This window comes from Leucoraja erinacea, chromosome 18 (assembly GCF_028641065.1).
Source record: "Leucoraja erinacea ecotype New England chromosome 18, Leri_hhj_1, whole genome shotgun sequence".
Taxonomy (NCBI): domain Eukaryota; kingdom Metazoa; phylum Chordata; class Chondrichthyes; order Rajiformes; family Rajidae; genus Leucoraja; species Leucoraja erinaceus.
Window position 1 is genome coordinate 29068833 of NC_073394.1, and position 20629 is coordinate 29089461.

General features: G+C 44.8%; 1 protein-coding gene across 1 annotated transcript in view; it reads right to left on the reverse strand.

Moving 5' to 3' along the window:
* Positions 1-20629, reverse strand: part of LOC129705858 (N-acetyl-beta-glucosaminyl-glycoprotein 4-beta-N-acetylgalactosaminyltransferase 1-like) — a 566730-nt gene that overhangs the window by 229223 nt on the left and 316878 nt on the right. The window contains exons 4-5 of the mRNA XM_055649703.1: positions 11900-11995; positions 10237-10327 (exon numbers count right to left, since the gene is read on the reverse strand). Of these exons, the coding sequence (XP_055505678.1) occupies positions 10237-10327; positions 11900-11995 (187 nt within the window). The remainder of the gene's footprint in view (positions 1-10236; positions 10328-11899; positions 11996-20629) is intronic.

A 20629-nucleotide genomic window follows, 5' to 3' on the forward strand; every position in this document is an offset into this window, starting at 1 on the left:
TAAATCAACCAAATCATTAGCATTTAGAAAACTTTCCCCCCTCTCCCTTTTCTCTGGTCAGCCAGTTATTCAGTCCGAAGAAGGATCTCGACCTGAAACGTCACCCAAACCTTCTCATCAGAGACGCTGCCTGTCCTGCTGAGTTACTCCATCATTTTGTGTGTATCTTCATTGTGAATCAGCATCTGCAGTTCCTTCCAACAAATGTAATGCTAAGTTTTATGCCTCACAAGTCAGAGACGCGGGTTTGATCTTCACCTCGGTTGCTGTAAGTGTGGAGTTTGCACATTCTCTCGGTGACAGCATGGGTTTTTCCACAGAGGCTTCAGTTTTCTTCCATATCCCAAAGACATGCAGGTTTGCAGGTCAGTCGGCCTCTGTAAATTGTCCCATAGTGTGTAGGGAGTGGATGAGAAAGTGGCATAACACAGAACTAGTGTGAATGGATGATCTATGGTCAGCATGGACTCAGTGGGCCGAAGGGCCTGTTCACACGTTATTGAAATATTGATGAAGACAGCCAAGTGAATCAGATAGGTATGGTAGAGATGGAAGGAAGCAGGTAAGAGATCAGAGGAGAAGTTGGTAGACAAAAATGCTGGAGAAACTCACCGGGTGAGGCAGCATCTATGGAGAAGGGTCTGAAGAAGGGTCTCCACCTGAAACGTCGCCTATTGCTGCTCTCCATAGATGCTGCCTCACCTGCTGAGTTTCTCCCGCATTTTTGCCTCCCTTCGATTATTCCAGCATCTGCAGTTCTTTCTTAAACAGAGGAGAAGTTGGGATATTTCAGTAGGGATCAGAGAGCTTGGGATAACATGAGTGTAAAGTCACCGTAGGTTTTACAGTCAAAATTATCCACAATCACTTTCCAAATTATGCCTCAATAAACGCTTACTAATTCTCGTGCGCAATAGTTGCAATAGCACTATGCAAGGCAAGGTTTAAAAAACACAGGCAATGATCGTCCAATTTTACACGGCCATCGTAGACTCTGTTCTCACCTTCTCCATCATGGTCTGGTTTGGCTCAGCCACCAAGCACGACACCTGGAGGCTGCAGCGGATCGCCTGATCAGCAGAGACGATTATTGGCTGCCACCTTCCCTCCATTGATGAACTGTACTCTGCAAGGGCCAGGAAGCGAGCGGGCAAGATCATCTCTCACCCCTCTCACCCTGGCCACAAACTCTTTGAATCACTTCCCTCTGGAAGGCAACTCTGGACTGTCAAAGCTGCCACAGCCAGGCATAAAAACAGTTTTTATCCACGAGTAGTTTCTCTACTCAACAGCCAAAAATCTGTAGCCTCACTTTGATCTGGTATGTTGTGCCTTTTTACACCCTAGATAGGGCTGTTCACCAATAGTATCCAATGCTATTTTTGCAGATGAAAAGGAGGTGTAAGCACAAATAATAAATATACATTGGCTGATTGCCCACTGTACATTGTCTCTAGTGTGTGTTGGAATCCAGGGAGAGTCGATGGCAATGTGAGGAAATAAAATGGGATCAGTATAGGATTGGTGTAAATGTGCATTTGATAGTTGGCATGGACATCGTGTGCCAGAGGGCTGGTTTCTTTTCACTTCTCTCTCAATTTTCCAGTTAATTTACGCCAGTATTATTATAACCTCACGGAGACTTTATAATTTTTAGTACTGCCCCGTCACCCAGAGGGGATTAGAAACCAGCCCTCATGATACAAATAACCTTGGCTTTACAATTTAAATCAGGCTTGAGATGACTTCTTAGTTCAGAACAGGTCCCACCTCCTGGACCAAGAAAACGAAATAAAAATTCTGAATAACGTCTGCACCAGAATTTAGAGCATATATATGAAAAAGTTCACGCACGTCTCACCAAAAGAAACTGATATAAAATGGACTTAAAGTTGGTCTTTTAATGTCTGAAATACCTGCAACTAGGCAGCACTGTGGCGCAGTGGTAGAGTTGCTGCTTTACAGCATCAGAGACCCGGGTTCGGTCCTGACCTTGGGTGCTATTTATATGGTTTGTATGTTCTCCCTCTCGGGCAGATGGGACTCGTCAGACTGGGAAGGCAATTCATCTAGGAGAGGGGGAACTCTGATTTAAAACCTCCACTACCTTGTGGCCATATCCAGTCATGGAAAAGGCTCCAGGAGTAAACCTCAAGAAAATCCGGAGTCGGAGCCCCTGAGGCAGTTCGTCGTTGTCTACAACCTCGCTCTGGCAGCTCCTGTGATGGCGCTGGTGCCAAACTGTAACGGCCCTACTGTTCCTTTGGATCGATCACCGACGTGGAGAGGGGGAAGTGCTGCATCGGCAACAGCCTGTCCTCCATATGACATCGCCCAGGCTTGCATCCAACCACACATCACCTGCAAACTAGGATGCATCACCCATGGTCAGTCATGACCGAGGGGGGCCTACTACCTTGTCCCTGTGACTGCGTGAGTTTTCTCTGGGTGCTCCGGTTTCCTCCCACATTCCAAAGAAGTGCAGGTTTGTAGGTGAATTGGCTTCTGTAAATGGTCCCTGAGCGTGTGGGATAGAACTAGTGTACAGGTGATCATTGGTCGACGTGAACCCGGTGGGCTGAACGGCCTCTTTCTACGCTGTATCTCTGAAACTAAAAAACGAAAAACTAATTTTGGGATGTGCTCCTGACCTAAACTGCTGAGCTTAAATCTGCTGAGCCCCGAGGGATTTTCTGCAGGATTAGAAGTGTGGGTGTGCATGCGATGATTCCTGGCAGCTGCAGTTCTTCATCCTAGGCAACACTGCTGCTGCATTACATGACAATCAATCAGCTCGAAACTGGCCAGGGGATTATAGATATGTGCATGTGAAGGAGTGATTGATGCATACACAAGGATGTGCATTAGATGATCAGACGGGTTACAATTTTAATTTGCATTTGTTAAAAAACAGATATTAAAATTACTGAATTACTGATGCTGGCAGCAACAGAGAAGATTTCATTGGTACTCAGTATTTAAGTGAGTCGCCAATGTCATTGACAGAAAACACCATTGTAACAGAAGCTGGAGAAGACTTCAATGCTCACTCCTCTCACTGGGGATGGGTTTATACGGACTAGATGATTGCGAGATGAATGCAGGGGGGCACAGTGGTGCAGCTGGTGGAGCTGCTGCCTCCTAGTGCCAGAGACCCAGGTTAGATTCTGCTGCCTCATAGCGCCAGAGACTCGGGTGCTGTCTGTGTGGCGTTTGCACGTTCTTCCCTGTGACGGCATGGATTTCATACGGGTGATCCAGTTTCCTCCCTTATCCCAAAGACGTGCGGGTTTGTAGGTCAATTGGTCTCTGTAAATTGCCCCAAATGTGCAGAGAATGGATGCAAAAGTGGGATAACTTAGAACGAGTCTGAATGGGGTGATCGATGGTCGGCCTGGACTCGGTGGGGTAAAGTGCTTGTTTCCAAGCTGTATCTTAAAATAAAATCTCATCATGAAATGTTGTCAATTGAAAAAGCTTTCCAACCAGTGTTGTGGACACACCTTTGGGATACCAATTAATAATGATATCATCTTTCTTTGAAAAGATTTGAAAATGAAATGTGGAGAATATTTCTCCTTGGGTAGCTATATTACAATCTATCTAATTAATAAATTAAACCAGACCAGTGAAAGTGTAAAATCACACTCTGTCTGTCAGGCTGGGACAAGCTTTCACAACCAAACTCAATGAAATTGTGTCAGGTGGATTATCAAGGTAAATGAGTGAAGCACAGTTAAAATGAAGTGAAGGTCAGTCAGAATTTAACTGTGTAGCAAGTAATGGACTGACCAGTTCAATTTTATTAATACAATTCGTTCTTCCTTTACCAGTAACATATGGTATGAATAGTGTGGTAGATGCCTGGAAGGTGCTGCCATGGGTGGTGGAGACAGATACGATAGTGGCATTTAAGTGACTTTTAAATGAGCAAATGATATGCAGGGAATAAGCGAGTTCGGTATTCCGAAAAACGCAAGGAATCATGGAATTTGTCAAAGGTGACAAGCGATAAAAAGTCCCGTCAGCGGGGCCTTGGCATGCACACAGACCTGCACCTCGTCTGCAGCCAGGACCGAACCCGGTTCTTCGGCGCCGCAATCGCTGCTGAACCGCCACGAGATCATCCCCGTCCCCTCCCGAGTGCCCCCATCCGGGGGCGGCAAGAGACGGGAGCGGCGCCCCCAGGCCCACGGCCAATGTGGAGAAGCAGCGCTAAATCCAGCTCAACTCTGCCTGTCTCGCCGGGTTTACTTACAGCCCTGCCGGAGCCGTGGAGTTAGCGCTGCTTCTGCGCGCTGACTGTAAGCCTGGGCCATCATTCCCGTAAGTCCAGTCAGGGCTGTAGGTTAACCCAGCGAGACAAGCAGAGTTGAGCTAGATTTAACGCTGCTTCTCAGTGCTGGCTGTGTGCCGGGGGCACCGCTCCCGTCTGACCCCCGACGTCTCTGGCCGCCCCCGGACGGGGGGACGGGGATGGTCCAGTGGTGTTCCAGTGGTGTGGTGCTGGAGTCCCGGGTTCGATCCTGGCTGTGGATGAGGCGCAGGTCGAGTGCTTTTCGCTTGTGACCTATGACCTGGGCTTGTGCAGACGGAATACCGAAACTCACTTATTAAGGGACAAGAAGTAGATGCAGGCAGAGTAGATTAGTTTAACTTGGCATCATGTTCGACACAGACATTGTGGGCTGAAAGACCTGTTCCTGTGCTGCATTGTTCTGTGTTCTATGTTCTATCAACGTCCGATTCCGACTCACTCTTGACTTAGTCTCGGTCACCTTCCAGGCCAAAACCTCTCAAAGCAGTGGAGTAGTTTTGAAGAATGTTAAGCTGATCAATAAACATTTATCATTTGCCAGCTTGTATTTTATTTTTGCGTACTGTTTACTTTCATCCTGGCAGCTTTGCTCTAAAGACGCTGTCATGAGTGATGGTGCATGAAAGTAGTTATACGGTACCGTAGACAGTAAATCTTGTTTTATGCCACAAAGGGGTGGGAATGGTGTTACATTATTTAAATGGTTGAGTAATTTACCCTGAAGTAATGCTGATGTGATGAGTTTCAGGCTCATTAGTTCCATCATCCAGAGCTATTCAGTGCATTATTTTTCATAGCCCACTGGTAAATGTTACAAATAGTCCAGCCCTGTGTGGAAACTAACACAATGATCATTAGCAACTGGCCTGAGATCTATGTTTCAATAAGATATGATGCACCACATTATATTTTTATTAGCATTCCTTCTGTGTCACAGCTGGTAGATCCTCTGCCTCACTGCTCGAGCGCCTAGAGTTTGTTTCTGAACTCAGGTGCTCACTGGGTGGAGTTTGCGTGTTTTCCCTGTGACTGCTCGGGTTTTTTTCCCGGTGCTCTGGTTTCCTCCCACATCCCAAATACGTGCGGGTTGGTAGATGCATTGGCCACTGTAAATTGCCCCTAGGGGGTAGGTAAAGCTAGTACCTGCAGGCAGTTGATTCTAATCATCACAATCATACTTTAGTAGCCAAGTATGGTTTGCAACATGTAAGAGGAATTTGATTTGCCATACAGTCATACCAACATAACACACAAAATACATTTTAACATGAGCATCCATCACAGTGATTCCTCCACATTCCTCACTGTGATGGAAGGAGAAAAAAAGTTCAATCTCTTCCCTTCTTTGTTCTCCTGCGGTCGGGGGCCTCAAGCCTTTCATGACAGGACGATCTTGGCTCCCGTAGCTGGCGGCATTTGGGCCCTCGCTTCGGGGCAATCAAGCTCCTACATCGGGAGGATCTCAGCTCCCTGCACCGGGCGATCGACCATGGGTCGCGCCTGCTCGAAACCTTCTGCGTCGTTTGGTGCTTCCCGACATCGGTCTCTACCCGAGACTGTGAGCTCCTCGATGGTGAAATCCGCAGGCAAGGGATCGGCTCCGATGGTTAGTCCACGTCCCTGCGATGGGGCTCAAAGTCAGTCCTGAGCAAGGCCGCCAGCTCCATGATGTTCGGCCGCAGAGCGACCAGAGATACGATCCGGAAAACAATCGCATCTCCGGCAAGGTAAGAGATTGAGAAAAAGTTTCCCCCCGACCCTCTCCCTCACTCCCTCCCCACACATAAAACAAACCAGAGAACATTAACACATACTTTTAAAACACACTAAAAAGAAAAGAAAAAGACAATAAGACAGTCTGCCATCTTGGCGCCACCCAGTGGAATAACCGATGAAAGTAGGGGGAGAAAAAAATTGGATTATTGTAGGACCGGTCCAAATCAGGGGACGGAAATCCCGGGGGGACAGGGGGGACATCCCCCCCCCCCCCCATTTTTTGTAATCTGGATTTAAAAACCCCGTGAAAAAAAAGTCCATTAAAAATCTACCGCTTTCCGCGAGACAGTGGGGGTGGGACTGATGATCGAGGGCGCCGATTGGACGAGAGAGACATTGGTCAGCAGGCGGTGGGCGGGACATGATGATTCAGCGTGATGATTGGAGGAGGGTGGTGTCGGTCAGAGGCGGAAGTAGGGAGGTGGGACTGAGGATAGAGCGCGATGATTGGAGGAGGGAGACGTCCTGGTGGAGCAAAGATCATAGAGCGGAGCTTGAATCAGCCCGTTCGCGGGGCTTTTCATCGCCCGGCACAGCTTAAAATCGACCTTAGAATCTTCTACTGCCCCGCGGTCAAATTGCTGCGTCGAGGCGATCGAGGCTCCCGATGTTGAAGCCTCCACGAACGGACCGATTGAAGCCCCACGATTCGGGGCGGACGAAGTTGCTGTTGCCGGAGTTCGGAGTCGGTCACCAGACAGGTCAGTTGCCGATGTTTTACCGGCCATAGGGCCCACGGCCGAAACCTCGCGTGTATGCGCATGTGTGCACATGCGTGTGTGTGTGCGCGCGCGGCCGCCAAGATATTGTGTCCCCCCCCCATGTTTTGACAGCGATTTCCGTGCAAATTGGTGGTTAATGGTTGACATGGACTCAGTGGCTGCAGGGCCAGTGTCAAAAGTGTATCTCTCTCTATGACTCTTTGACTCCTTGGGAGTAAATTATCACTGGATATAAAATGAGGGAGAAAAATCTAGGTACAGAAGAATAGGCGAACAGGGATGGATTTTATTGATACTATTTAAAATCTAAAATTATGAGAGGCATAGATAAAGTGGACAGTCAGAACATTTGATTGAATGTTTCCCATGATGGAATAATCAAATACAAGAGGGCATAGCTTTAACTGTAACGCCCCTGCTGTTCTTTTAGATCGATCAGCGACGTGGAGAGGGGGGACGTGCTATATGGGCAACAGCCTGTCCTCCATTTGACATCGCCCAGGCTTGCATCAGACCAGGATGCTTCACCCATGATCAGTCATGACCGAGGGGGGCGTACTATAGCTTTAAGGTGTGAGGGACAAAGTTTAAAGGAGATGTGCGTTGCAAGTTTTTTCACAGAGGGTGGTGAATGCCTGGAATTAGTGCTGGTGATGATGGTGGAGGCAGAGACGGTAGAGACTTTTGTATCGGCATATGGATCTGCCGGAAATGGAGGAATATGGATTATGTGCAGGTTGATAAGTGATGGTCTTGCTTCATGTTTGGCACAGAATTCTGTTCTATGTTCCATTAACTTTTACTGTACACAGGTGAGAGGCATAGGTGGTAGTACTGCTGTTTCAAAACCATAGTGATTCAGGTTCAATCCTTGCCCCTGGGGTTTGTATGGAATTTGCCCATTCTTTGTGACCATGTGGGTTTTACCCCGAGTATTCTGTTTCCTACCACATCTCAAAGACATGACTTTGTGTATTATTGGTTTCTGCAGTTCTTCCTGGTCTTGGTGGGAGCAGATAGTCAGATGCACTGACATCTGCCTTTTAGCTCATCCCTACTTTTCGCCACATAGGGTGGAGTTCCATGTCGGGAAAAGATGAAGAGATTTCAATAGGTTTTGAAATGCACAACCAGAGAGGAAGGAACAACGTGTGTGTGTGGAGGAGGGAATAGAATAGAAGGCAGGAAGGATGAAGGACAAAAGTTAAGGTGAATGAAGGTGATGATTGGACAAGTAATGGAAAAGTGCGGTTTGGCAGGGTTTTTTAATCTCCTCTTCCAGTCACTGAATTGCAGGCAGCATAAAAACAGTTCAGTTCTCAGCTTGAGTTCAATGGTGGACCAACACCAGTTTACATTATTATAGCTCCTTTAACAAAGTAGAATGTGTGCTTCATGGCAGCATAGTCAAACGAGAATGATACTGCGTCAGCAGTGGTGATTTAGAGCAGGTAATGTAAACCTCAAACAAATAGGTGGTTACAAAAACGATCAAAGAGCATCTTATGGGAGATAGGGAGGCTTAGGTACGATACTACAGTGTTTGATTCTGGAGGCATGGCAGCCAATATTCATTGGCAAGGCCGCCAGCATAATCAAGGACCAGTCTCACCTCGATCATTCCCTCTTCTCCCCCCACCCATCAGGCAGCAGATACAGAAGTTTGAAAACCTCCAGCTTTAGGCATAGTTTCTTCCCAACTGTTATCAGGCAACTGAACAGTCCTCTCATCACCTAGAGTGAGGTCCTGACCTCCCATCTACATCATTGGAGAGCTTTGAAATGTATTTAATTGGACTTTATTGGACTTCACAGTTATATCTTTGCACTAAATATTGTACCTTTTATCCTGTATCGTTGCACTGTGGGACATTTCGATTGTATTCATACATAGTGGATAACACGCAAACAAAACCTTTTCACTGTATCTTGGTACAGGTGACAATAATAATCATAAGGTCATAAGGAATAGGGATAGAATTAGGCCATTCGTCCACTCTACCATTCAATATTGGCTGATTTATCTCTCCCTCCTAACCCCATTCTCCTGCCTTCTCCCATTACCTCTGACACCTGTACTAATCAAGAATCTATCTCTGCCTTAAAAATATCCACTGACTTGGCCTCCACAGGATTCCACAGATTCACCACCCTTTGACTAAAGAAATTTCTCCTCATCTCCTTCCTTTAATTCTGAGTCTATGGCCTCCAGTCCTACACTCTCCCACAAGTGGAAACATCGTCTCAAAATCCACTCTATCCAAGCCTTTCACTATTCTGTATGTTTCAATTAGGTCCCCCCTCATTCTTCTGAATTCCAGCGAGTACATGCCCAGTGCCGTTGAGCGCTCATCACCTTCTCATTCCTGGGATCATTCTTGTAAACCTTCTGGACTCTCTCCAGCGCCAGCGCATCCTCCCTCAGATATCGTGCCCAAATTTGCTCACAATATTCCAAATGAGGCCTGATTTGCGCTTTATAGAGCCTCAACATTCCATCCCTGCTTTTATATTCTAGCCCTCTTGGAGTATTGCGTACAGTTTTGGTCTCCTAATCTGAGGAAAGATATTCTTACCATAGAGGAAGTTCAGAGAAGGTTCACCAGACTGATTCCTGGGATGACAGGACTTTCATATGAAGAAAGACTGGATAGGCTCGGCTTGTACTCACTAGAATTTAGAAGATTGAGGGGGGATATTATAGAAACTTACAAAATTCTTAAGGGGTTGGACAGGCTAGATGCAGGAAGATTGTTCCCGACGTTGGGGAAGTCCAGAACAAAGGGTCACAGTTTAAGGATAAGGGAGAAATCTTTTAGGACCGAGATGAGAAAAACATTTTTTACACGGAGAGTGGTGAATCTCTGGAATTCTCTGCCACAGAAGGTAGTTGAGGCTAGTTCATTGGCTATATTTAAGAGGGAGTTAGATGTGGCCCTTGTGGCTAAAGGGATCAGGGGGTATGGAGAGGTACAGGATACTGAGTTGGATGATCAGCCATGATCATATTGAATGGCGGTGCAGGCTCGAAGGGCCGAATGGCCCACTCCTGCACCGTTTTTCTATGTTTCTATGTTTCTATAAATGCTAGCATTGAGTTTGATACTAAACTAAACTAAACTGTGAGGCCAAAGGAAATGTGACGTACACAGCCTGATATATCTAGTTCTAATAAAGCAATCTCCACCTGAAATTGGATAAACTGGGTAAGAGTCTTGTATAATTGTTAGTGATACCCACATTTCGAATACACACAAACACTTTTGATTTTTCACTACCAGTGGTTTCTGTCCAATATTCTTTTGCCTTTACCAGATTTTTCATCATAGATCTTAATGGCCACCAACAAAGATGATTGGAAGAATATAATTGTTGCAGCTACTAAATAATATCTGGTAATTCCATTTCACTCATCCTTACCATCTTTGTAGGGGTGGATGTAACCAAATATCCGAAGACCATAGTTCTTCCACTTTGGAGAAACAGCAATCTTATTCACTGAGGTACGTGTCTGAAACAAAAAAAAACCCTTTTAATTTATACAATGATCATTAAGACAGTGACTAACAATATTTCAACCAAGACTTGACAAATGCTGATACCAGTACACAGGACAGGCCAGCACAGGAACAGGCTCTTCAGCCCACTACCATGTCATAGAATCATAGTCATACAGGGTAGAAACAGGCCCTCAGCATCATGTCATAGAGTCATACAACATGGAAACAGGCCCTTTGGCCCAGCTTGCCCACACTGACCAACATGTTCCATCTACACTAGTATCACCTGCCTGCGTTTGGCCCATATCCCTCTACATCCTATGATCCAGACTTCTTATAACATTGATTGTTTGCCAATCTTCCGGCACTTCGCCCTTGGCTAGAGAAGATAAAGACCTCCATAAAGGCTCCAGCAACCTCCCCCTCTCCTCCCCTCAGCATTTTGGGATAGTTCTTTATATACCTCAGGTACCGAACACCTCCTCCTTCTTAATACTGACATGCCCCTGAATATCGACATATCCCTTCCCGATGGCAGTGATCCATGTACTTCCCCTTGCAGAATACCAACCTGTAGTACATTCAGGGCTAAGACTCACACATAAATTGCCAATTTTAATATTCAGTGAACCTACCCCTTCCCTAGCTTCCTTCCTGCTCTTGATACATGTATAACAAGCTTTGGATTACCTTTAACCTGCCAAGAATCCTACTGTTCCTTTTAGGCCTCCTAATTCATTGTTTATGTTCTTCTCCGACCCCTTTCGGTGCACTTCCTTTAAAGTGTGGTGCTTGACAGGTGCACTGGTTTCCTCCCACACTCCAAAGACATACAAGTTTGTAGGTTAATTGGCTTTGGTAAGTTGTAAAAATTGTAAAATTGTCCCTAGTGTGTGTAGGTTAGTGTACAGGGTGAGTGCGGTAGCCGAAGGACCTGTTTCCCCACTGTATCTCCAAAGTCTAACGTAGAGTACAGAGAGTGGATGCAAAAGTTGGGTAACATTGTACTAGTTTGAACAGGTGATCGATGACTGGAGTGGACTCAGTCGGTTGAAGGACCTGTTTCCATGCTGTATTTTTCAATAGTTCTATGTTATCCCATTTTCTCAACCATTCCCTACACACCACAGACAATTTACTGATGCCAATTAACCTGGAAACCCTAGTGTGAAAATGTGAAGAAGGGTCTCTCTCGACCCGAAACATCACCCATTCCTTCCCTCAGGAGATGCTGCCTGTCCCGCTGAGTTACTCCAGCATTTTGTGTCTATCTTAGAAACCCACTCGTCTTTGGAAACTGAAGCAACTGGAAGAAACCCATGTGGTCACAGTCTAATCATGCAAACTCCACATAGACAGAACCCAAGGTCAGGATCGAACCTAGGTCTCTGGTGCTGTGAGACCCGAGGTTCTTTCCACAGATGCTGCCTGACTTGATACGTTTTTCCAACATTTTCTGTGTTTTTGTTCAGATTTCCAGCATCTGCAGTTTTTTTGTGGATTTCCTTACCATTTTAACTTCTTACACTAACCCCAGAGAAGAGTTAAATGGAGGCAAAGGTCTATATCAGCAACATACTTACATGAGGATACAGTGGAAAATGAATGTTCTTCCGAAGCTGATAAACTGAAGAGCCACACCAATCCTCGAAAACATGAAGATTTACTTTGCCTTTGTACTGGAAAATGGAAAGAAAGCAACGGTTTGTCACAATATCCTGATGATCAAAAGCACATGTAACATGAACACAATCTTATTATAAGCACAGAATCAGAATCAGTCAGAGACCCTAAGCACAAAGACCATGTCGACTTTCACTCCATAATTAGTGCAGTTAAGGCCTGTCATTTGCGCCTCCTTTATGTGTCATATGTAAAATAGGTTGACGCTTTATGACGTACGGGTAGCATGTGGGTAGCGCAGGACGGGCGCATGGAGAGGCGTGGAGGAGTGTGGAGTTGCGCGCAGTATCACGCAGCGCTCCAGGATTTCAACCTGTATGACGTATCACGTACGTACGCTGACGCATTGGGCACGCACGCTGATGCATTGGCGTTGCACACTGCGTCCCGACGTCTCACGTGTATCGTGTGGTGACGCATGGTTACGTCACCGTGCGTAACCATGCGTCGCCGCGTGCCGCAGGGTATTCTAATGACGTCACCCGCACCAGACGGCACAATGACGCGTGATTTGCGAGCGACGTCACGCGTTTCGCACATTGATCTATTTTACATATGCCGTGTAAATGAGGCACAAATGACGGCCAGTGGGACAGGCCCTTTAGACATAGGATTGAGTACCAGCGTGGTAGATCTAATCAAATGCAATCCAGTTGAACAATAGTGTATTAGTTATAAAGAAATGAGTGATAATGGGTTGACCTAGTATTGACTGCAGTCCCACTACAGGAAAGACTAAGAAGTAAATCTATTTTAGAACTCAGAGCATCACTGAAAATAGCATTTTACAAAATGCCTCAAGCGGATTTGCTTTTCTACTCCATCTCCACAGAGAAAGCACATTGAATTTGAGGGTGTGGGTACATGGAATGAACTGCCAGAGGAGGTAGATGAGGCAGGAACTAAAACAACATTTAACAATATTAGGAGAGGAACATGGATAGGAAAGATTTAGAGGGATATGAGCCGAACACAAGCAAATGGGACTGGTGTAGATGGTGGCCATGGACTGGTTGGGCCAAAGGGCCTGTTTCTATGCTGGGACCATGATTCCATGGATGATTGAGCACTGGGAAGGACAACAAGGAAAATGGATGTCAGGCAACTACAAACGAAGTATAACAAGGCAGACACACTTTCCTGCATAGCTGCCCTCTGCCTCCAGTAAAAAAACTTACTGGAGCTGGAAGAACATTTCAACCAGCAGCCAGTGTATTTGTTTCCAATCTGACTGAGAAAGAATTTTAGAATAAAGTTAATGACCAGCCACAGAGAGAAGGGCAGAACATTATCTTGTTCTGGGAAGCCTATCATCGCATTTAACATAGAAGAGTACAGCACAGGAAAGGGGCCCTTCAGCCAACAATGTTTGTGCTGAACATGATGCCAAGTTAAACTGATCGCATCTGCCTGTATATGATCCCTGTCCCTCTATTCCCTTCACTTCCATGTGCCTATCTAAAAGCCTCTTAAACACCACTATTGCATCCAACACCACCCTTGGCAATATGTCCATGCCCCCACTCCTCTCTTTGTAAAAAATCTTGCTCCACACATCACCATGAAACTTTATCTCTCTCACCTTAAAGTTAGACCCTCTAGTGTAGGACATTTCCACCTTGGGAAAAAGGTTCTGACTATGCCTCTCGTAATTTTATCAAGTCTCCCCCTCAACCTCTGACGTTCCAGAGAAAACAATCTAAGTCTATCCAACCTCTCCCGGGAGCAGATAACCTCTAGTCCAGGCAGCATTCTGGTCAATTTCTTCTGCATTTTCTCCAGTGCAAAAACTGGGGATTTGGGGAGCGAATGACTAGTGTTTAGTCAATTCAGTGCAGGTGAAAAACACCAAGAACATCAAGAGGTTGAGTCCACTGCACACAGCAAAGTCAGGCTGACCATTCCTGGAGAAATTAATGTGGGTTGGGAAGAAGCTTTGTGGTATTCAGACGGCAAGGGCAGGACATACTTTGCCCCCTTCTCCTTCAGATGGAGCAAAAGGGGCCAATAATTGCTGTTCATAAGAACTGCTTAAAAGGCAGGAAAGGATTAAACATCATCAATACATGCGAGAAAGAGGCCAAGGAAAGGAAATAAAAGGATATGGGTCACATGCAGGCTGAAGAGATTAATTTAATCATGTTCGGCACAAATATTGAGGTGGCACAGTGGTGCAGAGGTACAGTTGTTGCCTTGCAGCTCCAGAGACCCGGGTTCGATACTGACTACTGGTATGTATGTTCTCCCCATGACTTCTGGTATGTATGTTCCCCTCGGGTGCTCTGGTTTCCTCCCACACTCCAAAGACTTTGTAGGTTAATTAGGCTTCAGTGAGAATTGTAAATTGTCCCTCATGTATAGGATAGCACTGATGTACAGGGATCTCTGGTGGCCGCGGACATGGCAGGCCGAAGAGCCTGTTTCCGCGCTGTATCTCTAAACTAAACGTAACATCATGGGCCCAAGGGCCTGTTCCTGCGCTGTAATGTTCTATGTTCTAAAATGGAGCCTTCCAAACCACAGGACACAGACTTGCCATTTCTACAATAGGATCAACAATGGAAAAGTCCTAGCCATGATAGATATAAAATGCCGGAGTAACTCAGTGGGACCGGCAGCATCTCTGGCTAGAAGGAATGGGTGACATTTCGGGTCAAGACCCTTCTTCAGACTTCGGACATCTCGACTCGAAACATGGTGCCTGTCCCGCTGTGTTACTCCAGCATTTTGTATCTATCTTTGGTGTAAACCAGCATCTGTAGTTCCTTCCTTCAAATGTCTGAGCCAGGCCCTGCCTCAGCCAGCACAGACACAGGAATATTGTAGCGAGACACTTCAGCCAACAATTTCTAAAGTGCATTTGGCTTGAGGCAATAAGGGCAATAAATTATATAGATGGTCTTCAAAGGTAGGTCAGCAGACTCAAAATAAATGTTTGATTTGTCTGAAGCAGTGTAAAAGTAATGTACTTTCTTATATGGCCATAAAAACATCAGGGTGCCACCAAAATCGCCTGCAATTTGTCACCTTTTCTATTGAATAATATGAATGTGGAAAATATCCTTCGTGGTCATTACCTTCGGGAATGCTAGATGTCAACCTTCCTGAAAGATCACTGGTATAGCACCGGGAAGTTGGAAGACACAATCCTATGAAACGGATCTAACAATCTCATGCTAAAAACTGGTAGGAACAGTCTGAAGAAGGGTCTCAACTCAAAACATCTCCAGAGATGCTGCCTGTCCCGCAGAGTTACTCCAGCTTTTTGTGTCTATGTTCGGCTTAAACCAGCATCTGCAGTTCCTTCCCACATGGAACAAGTACTGAGTTGAGTTGAAGGGAAGTACGACAAACATTATCGGGATAGCCAGATGCTGGATTTCCAAATAGTCAGATGGTGGAATATCGGACTTTTACAGATGAAACTAAACACCCATGTTTTCCCCTAAACTAGTTTATCAATAGTCTGCTTTGTGGCTTCATATATCCAGCTGTAATCACTCGCATTCACTAGGGCGTTCAGTGTGTTTATAATCTGTTTTGCAGACAACACAAATAACTGAACATGAAATGTAATTGTATTTATTGATTGGACATCTGGAACACCCTTTAGCGTATGGATGTTAATTCCATTGGTGAAACTTTTTAATTTGCTTTGACTGTTTGATTTCATGGCTCTTTCACTTAGATTCTTTACAAAATTATCGGCAGAAAGTGGGTTGCATTTTATAAAATGGTAAATTCGATAGCAATGCATTTCCCATGAATTAAATAAAATGTTAAACATGTACAATAATCAATATACTTGGAATTGCTTGCAGTCTGCTCATAGCCCCCTTGCAAATAATTTGCCACACTCGTAATGCTAATCGCAGTGTGTTCTTGACAAAAACTGATATGAATGTCATGGCATTGACATATCTAACAATAAACTTTTCATTAAAGCTGGATACTCTGTGTTGTCTTGCTAAAGCTGTTTGTATATCTTGGGAATTGCAAATTCAGACTCATTGCTTTTATTGCCCATAAAGGGGATTGTTAATTACATTTTACTTAAGCTTATATGTAAAAGAAATGGAATTAAATAATGACAAGTACTTGTTGTTCCAGGGTATTCATTTACTCAGCAAAACTATCTTTCCTAGAAACTCATCCCTGGTTGATTGTTCTAAATGCACCATCCAGCAAAGTCAGCTTCTTCCCTGGCAGTGATTTTCACAAGCAATGCATAACATGCTGACACAACCGTATTGCTCTTTTAGCACCACCAGCTGGGAACAACTTTCTAGCAACCTGCACTATTAACAGAAAGGAAAATCCCTAATACTTCAGAGACATTCTTTTTTCTTCCTTTCTGTAAACTGAATGTGGTAACATGATAAGAGTGATAATCTCTGGCCCATTTTGTTTAGAGATACGGCACGGAAACAGGCCCTTTGGCCCACCGAGTCCACGTTGACTATCGATCGGCCATATACTAGCACTATGTTATCCCACTTTCGCATCCTCCACACTAGGGGCAATTCACACAAGCCAACTCACCTACAGTATAAACCTACACATCTTTGGAATGTGAGAGGAAACCGGAGCGCACAGAGAAAACCCACGTGATTACAGGGAGAACATACAAACTCCACACAGACAGAACCTGTAGCGAAATAAGGGCCTGTCCCACTTGGGCGTCATTTGCGCGTCACGCAGATGGCGAGCGCAGATTTTGTGAATTCCAAAATCCTGGGGCATGCGTGCTACCGCACGTCACTGCCTACGCCACCACCCCTCACCACATGCCATACACGCGTAATGCACGCCATGCACGCGTCACGATGCCGCGTGTCACGTGTAAATGTTGTCACGTAAATGATGTTGCATAAACGCCCAAGTGGGACAGGCCCTATACACATTGAAGACCTTATCCATCCCCTGTGGCTCCACAGAGATGACGGTTTTGTTTTTTGAGGGGCCCTCTGCTCTCTCTAGTTACCCTCTTTCTCTCAATGTACATAAAATCTCAATGCCATGACACTCATATCAGTTTTTGTCAAGAACACATTGCGTTTAGTGTTACTAGTGGAGCAAATTATTTGCAAGAGGGCTGTGAGCAGACTGTAAGCAATTCCAGCTACTGATTGAGTATATTGATTATTATGCATGTTTAACATTTTATATCATTCATGGGAATGCATTGATATCACATTTACCTTTTTATAAAATGCAATGCACTTGGGCCTATTTTGTAAAGGATCTAGGGATTTTCTGTACTATTACCTGCCAGAGCTATCTCTGGCCCCTATTTGTCAGTTCCTGCAACTCCTCTAGAGATACACTTGATCTCTGTTGCCTGTATCTGTCCCATGCCTCCTTTTTCCTGACCAGACCCTCTATTTCTATTCTCATCCAGACTTCCTTACTCCTACCTTTCTTGCCCTTTGTGCTAACAGGAACACGCTTGCCCTGAACTGTTGTCATCACACTTTTAAAAGCATCCCACTTTCCGGACATTTCTTTGTCCACAAGCAACTAACTTCAATTAACTTGAACAAGTTTCTGTTAAATACCATCAAAGTTGGCCTTGCCCCAGTTTATAATTTTAACTCGTGGTCCATTTCTGGTCCCAATAGGATCGTCCACAGACACTTCAAGTCAATTGATCTTTCCAATTTTCTTTGACTACACGACTTTATCCTCGCTCATGTAAGCCCTCCACATATTGCCTGAGGAATCCTTTCTGAATGCATTTGACAAATTCTACCCCTTCTGAACATTTGGCACTATGGCAGTCCCCGTCTCTATTGGGAAGGTTAAATTTCCCCCAATAGGACAACTCCTTTTAATCTTCCAATATATTTGTGCATCTAATTGATTATTTGTATACTCCCAGCAAGTTAAACATCCCTTTTTTAAAAGCATCCCATCTCCCTTTTTTAATTTCTCAGTTCCACCCATATAGCCTCACTGGATGAACCATCTGTAATACAATCTCAGACTACAGCCATAACATTCTCCTTAATCTATAAAGCACACCCCCTCCTCCTTTACCCCTACCTCTAACTCTCCTGTAGCACCTGTACACTGGGACCTTAAACCACCAGTCCTACCCTTCTCTTAGCCAGGTTTCCACTATGGGTGCAACATCCCATTCGCATATACCGAGCCACTCCCTGAGTTCATCCATTTTACCCGTCAGGCCTCTCACATTAAAATAAATGCAATTCAGTCCAACAGTCCTACCTCGCTCCCTGCCCTGTTCCTGCATGTCCTGTCCACTGAACTTCCTTTCATTACTGACTTCCAGCCGCTCACTGATCTCAGTCCTGCATTGGATACCCTGATCACGGCCCATCTAGTTTAAACCCACCCAAGTAGCACCAGCAAACCTTCCTGCCACGATATTGGTTCCTCTTCAGTTCCGATGTAACCCAGTGCACTTGTATAGGTCACCTCTGCCCCAGAAGAGATCCCAATGATTCAAATATCTGAATCCCTGCCTCCTGCACCAACTCCTCAGTCCCACATACATCTGTCCTATCTTCCCCCCCCCCCCCCCCCCCCCCCCCCCCCCCCCCAGGAACACGTGGCTCTAGAAGTAATCCGGAGACCACTACCCTGGAAGTCCGGTTCTTAACCCTTTGCCTAATTCTATATATTAATTTTACAGGACCTCTTCCTGTACAGTCTTATTGTTATTAATTTATTACATTTTGATGATTATATGTTATTTGTTTCTTATTGTGTTTATGGATCTATTAAACTGCAACATCAATATTTCATTGCTCTGTACTCAGTATATATGTTTTTATTGACTCACTCTTGAGGGCGGCATGGTGGCGCAGCGGTAGAGTTGCTGCCTTACAGCGATTGCAGCGCTGGAGACCCGGGTTCGATCCCGACTAAGGGTGCTATCTGTATGGAGTTTGTATGTTCTCCCCGTGACCTGCATAGGTTTTCTCTGAGACCTTTGGTTTTCTCCCGCACTCTAAAGATGTACAGGTTTGTAGTTTAATTGGCTTGGTAATGTAAAAATGTAAAATTGTACCAATTGTCCCTAGGGTATTAACATGAGGGGATCACTTGTCGGCACAGACCCGGTAGACCAAAAGACCTGTTTCTGCGCTGTATCATTAGTCTAAACTAAATGGATAAATATTAGAAAGCATTCAGTTCATCGCTGGGTAGAGTGCTGGTTAATTAATTCATGAGAATGGGTGAGGAGGCAAATGGAAGGTCTAGACCATGTATCCAATAATTGATAGCCAGCAGAAGAAGTGGAGGTTTGGTAGAATAATGCACATTGGGATAATTACTGCTGAAGCTCCAACAAAGAGTGCCTCAGCTCTTATGCTGAAACGCAGCCTCATTAAAGCAAGAAGCCAAATGAGTGCAGTTCTCTTTACATGAACCATGAACCCACAATGAATACATCTGCTTTCAACCTGCATGCCAGATATTTTGAAGTGGTACATTTGTGCAAGTTGTGAAGTTATTTATGCAGAGCCAACTATTAAGATAGACACAAAATGATGGAGTAAGTAAGAGTGTCCACCTATCACATGACAATAGGCTACTTCACTAAAGGGCATCAGCCAACCACTGCTTTTATGATAATCTAGCTGCCGCCTGGTCACCATTACTGAAATCAGCATTTGAACTTCATATTTACTTACAAAGGAAATGAAATAATCCAGCTGGTATATTGCCAACTCATTAGCTCTGCATACACACAGACGCACAAACACACACACACGCACAGCACATTGAAGTGTTTTTGAGCATGAAAATCAACCTTATCACAATTAATCCAATATGAATGAAATTATCTATATTTCGCATCACACTACTCATGGCTCATGGATGGATTTATTCAGAACCACAGAACCAATCCAGGCATTGTTTTACCTAGTGTGTCCTATTCCTAACACAGATTACCCTATCTCTAAGCAATTATTATTCTAAGATACGTTCAACAAATTAGCTGATGATGCACACAGTGCTTTCCTACACAGTTATTGATTTATAAGTAGTATTTTCAGAATTATGTTCAGAATATGCCAGTCTGATCGTTTAAATATTTCCCTCGAATTTCTGAATTTTAGTTTCAGTTATAGTTTTGGAGATACAGCATGGAAAACAGGCCCTTTGGCCCAGAGTCCATGCTGACCACTGGTTGCCCCTACACTTGTTCTATCCTGCACATTAGGGACAATTTACAGAAGCCAATTAAGCTACAAACGTGCAAATGGTTAGAATGTGGGAAGAAGCGTGGGCACCCGGGGAAAACCCACGGGAGAATGTGAAAACGGCACATGTACTCAGGATCGAATCCAGGTCTCTGGCGCAGTAAGGCAGCAACTCTAATGCAGCGCCACTGTGCCGTCCCACTTATTGAACTTATTGAAAATAAGAAAACTGCTTTTACCGGAGTTTCTGAAACAAAAACAGAAAATGTTGGAAGCACTCAGTAAGTACATTAGCATCCGTGAGAAGAGAAACAGTGTACATTTGATCAAAACGTCCCTTCGTCAGAATCAGATGGTCAAAGGGTTTTCGACCCGGAATTTTAATTCTGTTTCTATTTCCACAGATGCTGTCTGACCAGTTGAGTGTTTCCAATTTTATCTATTTTTATTACT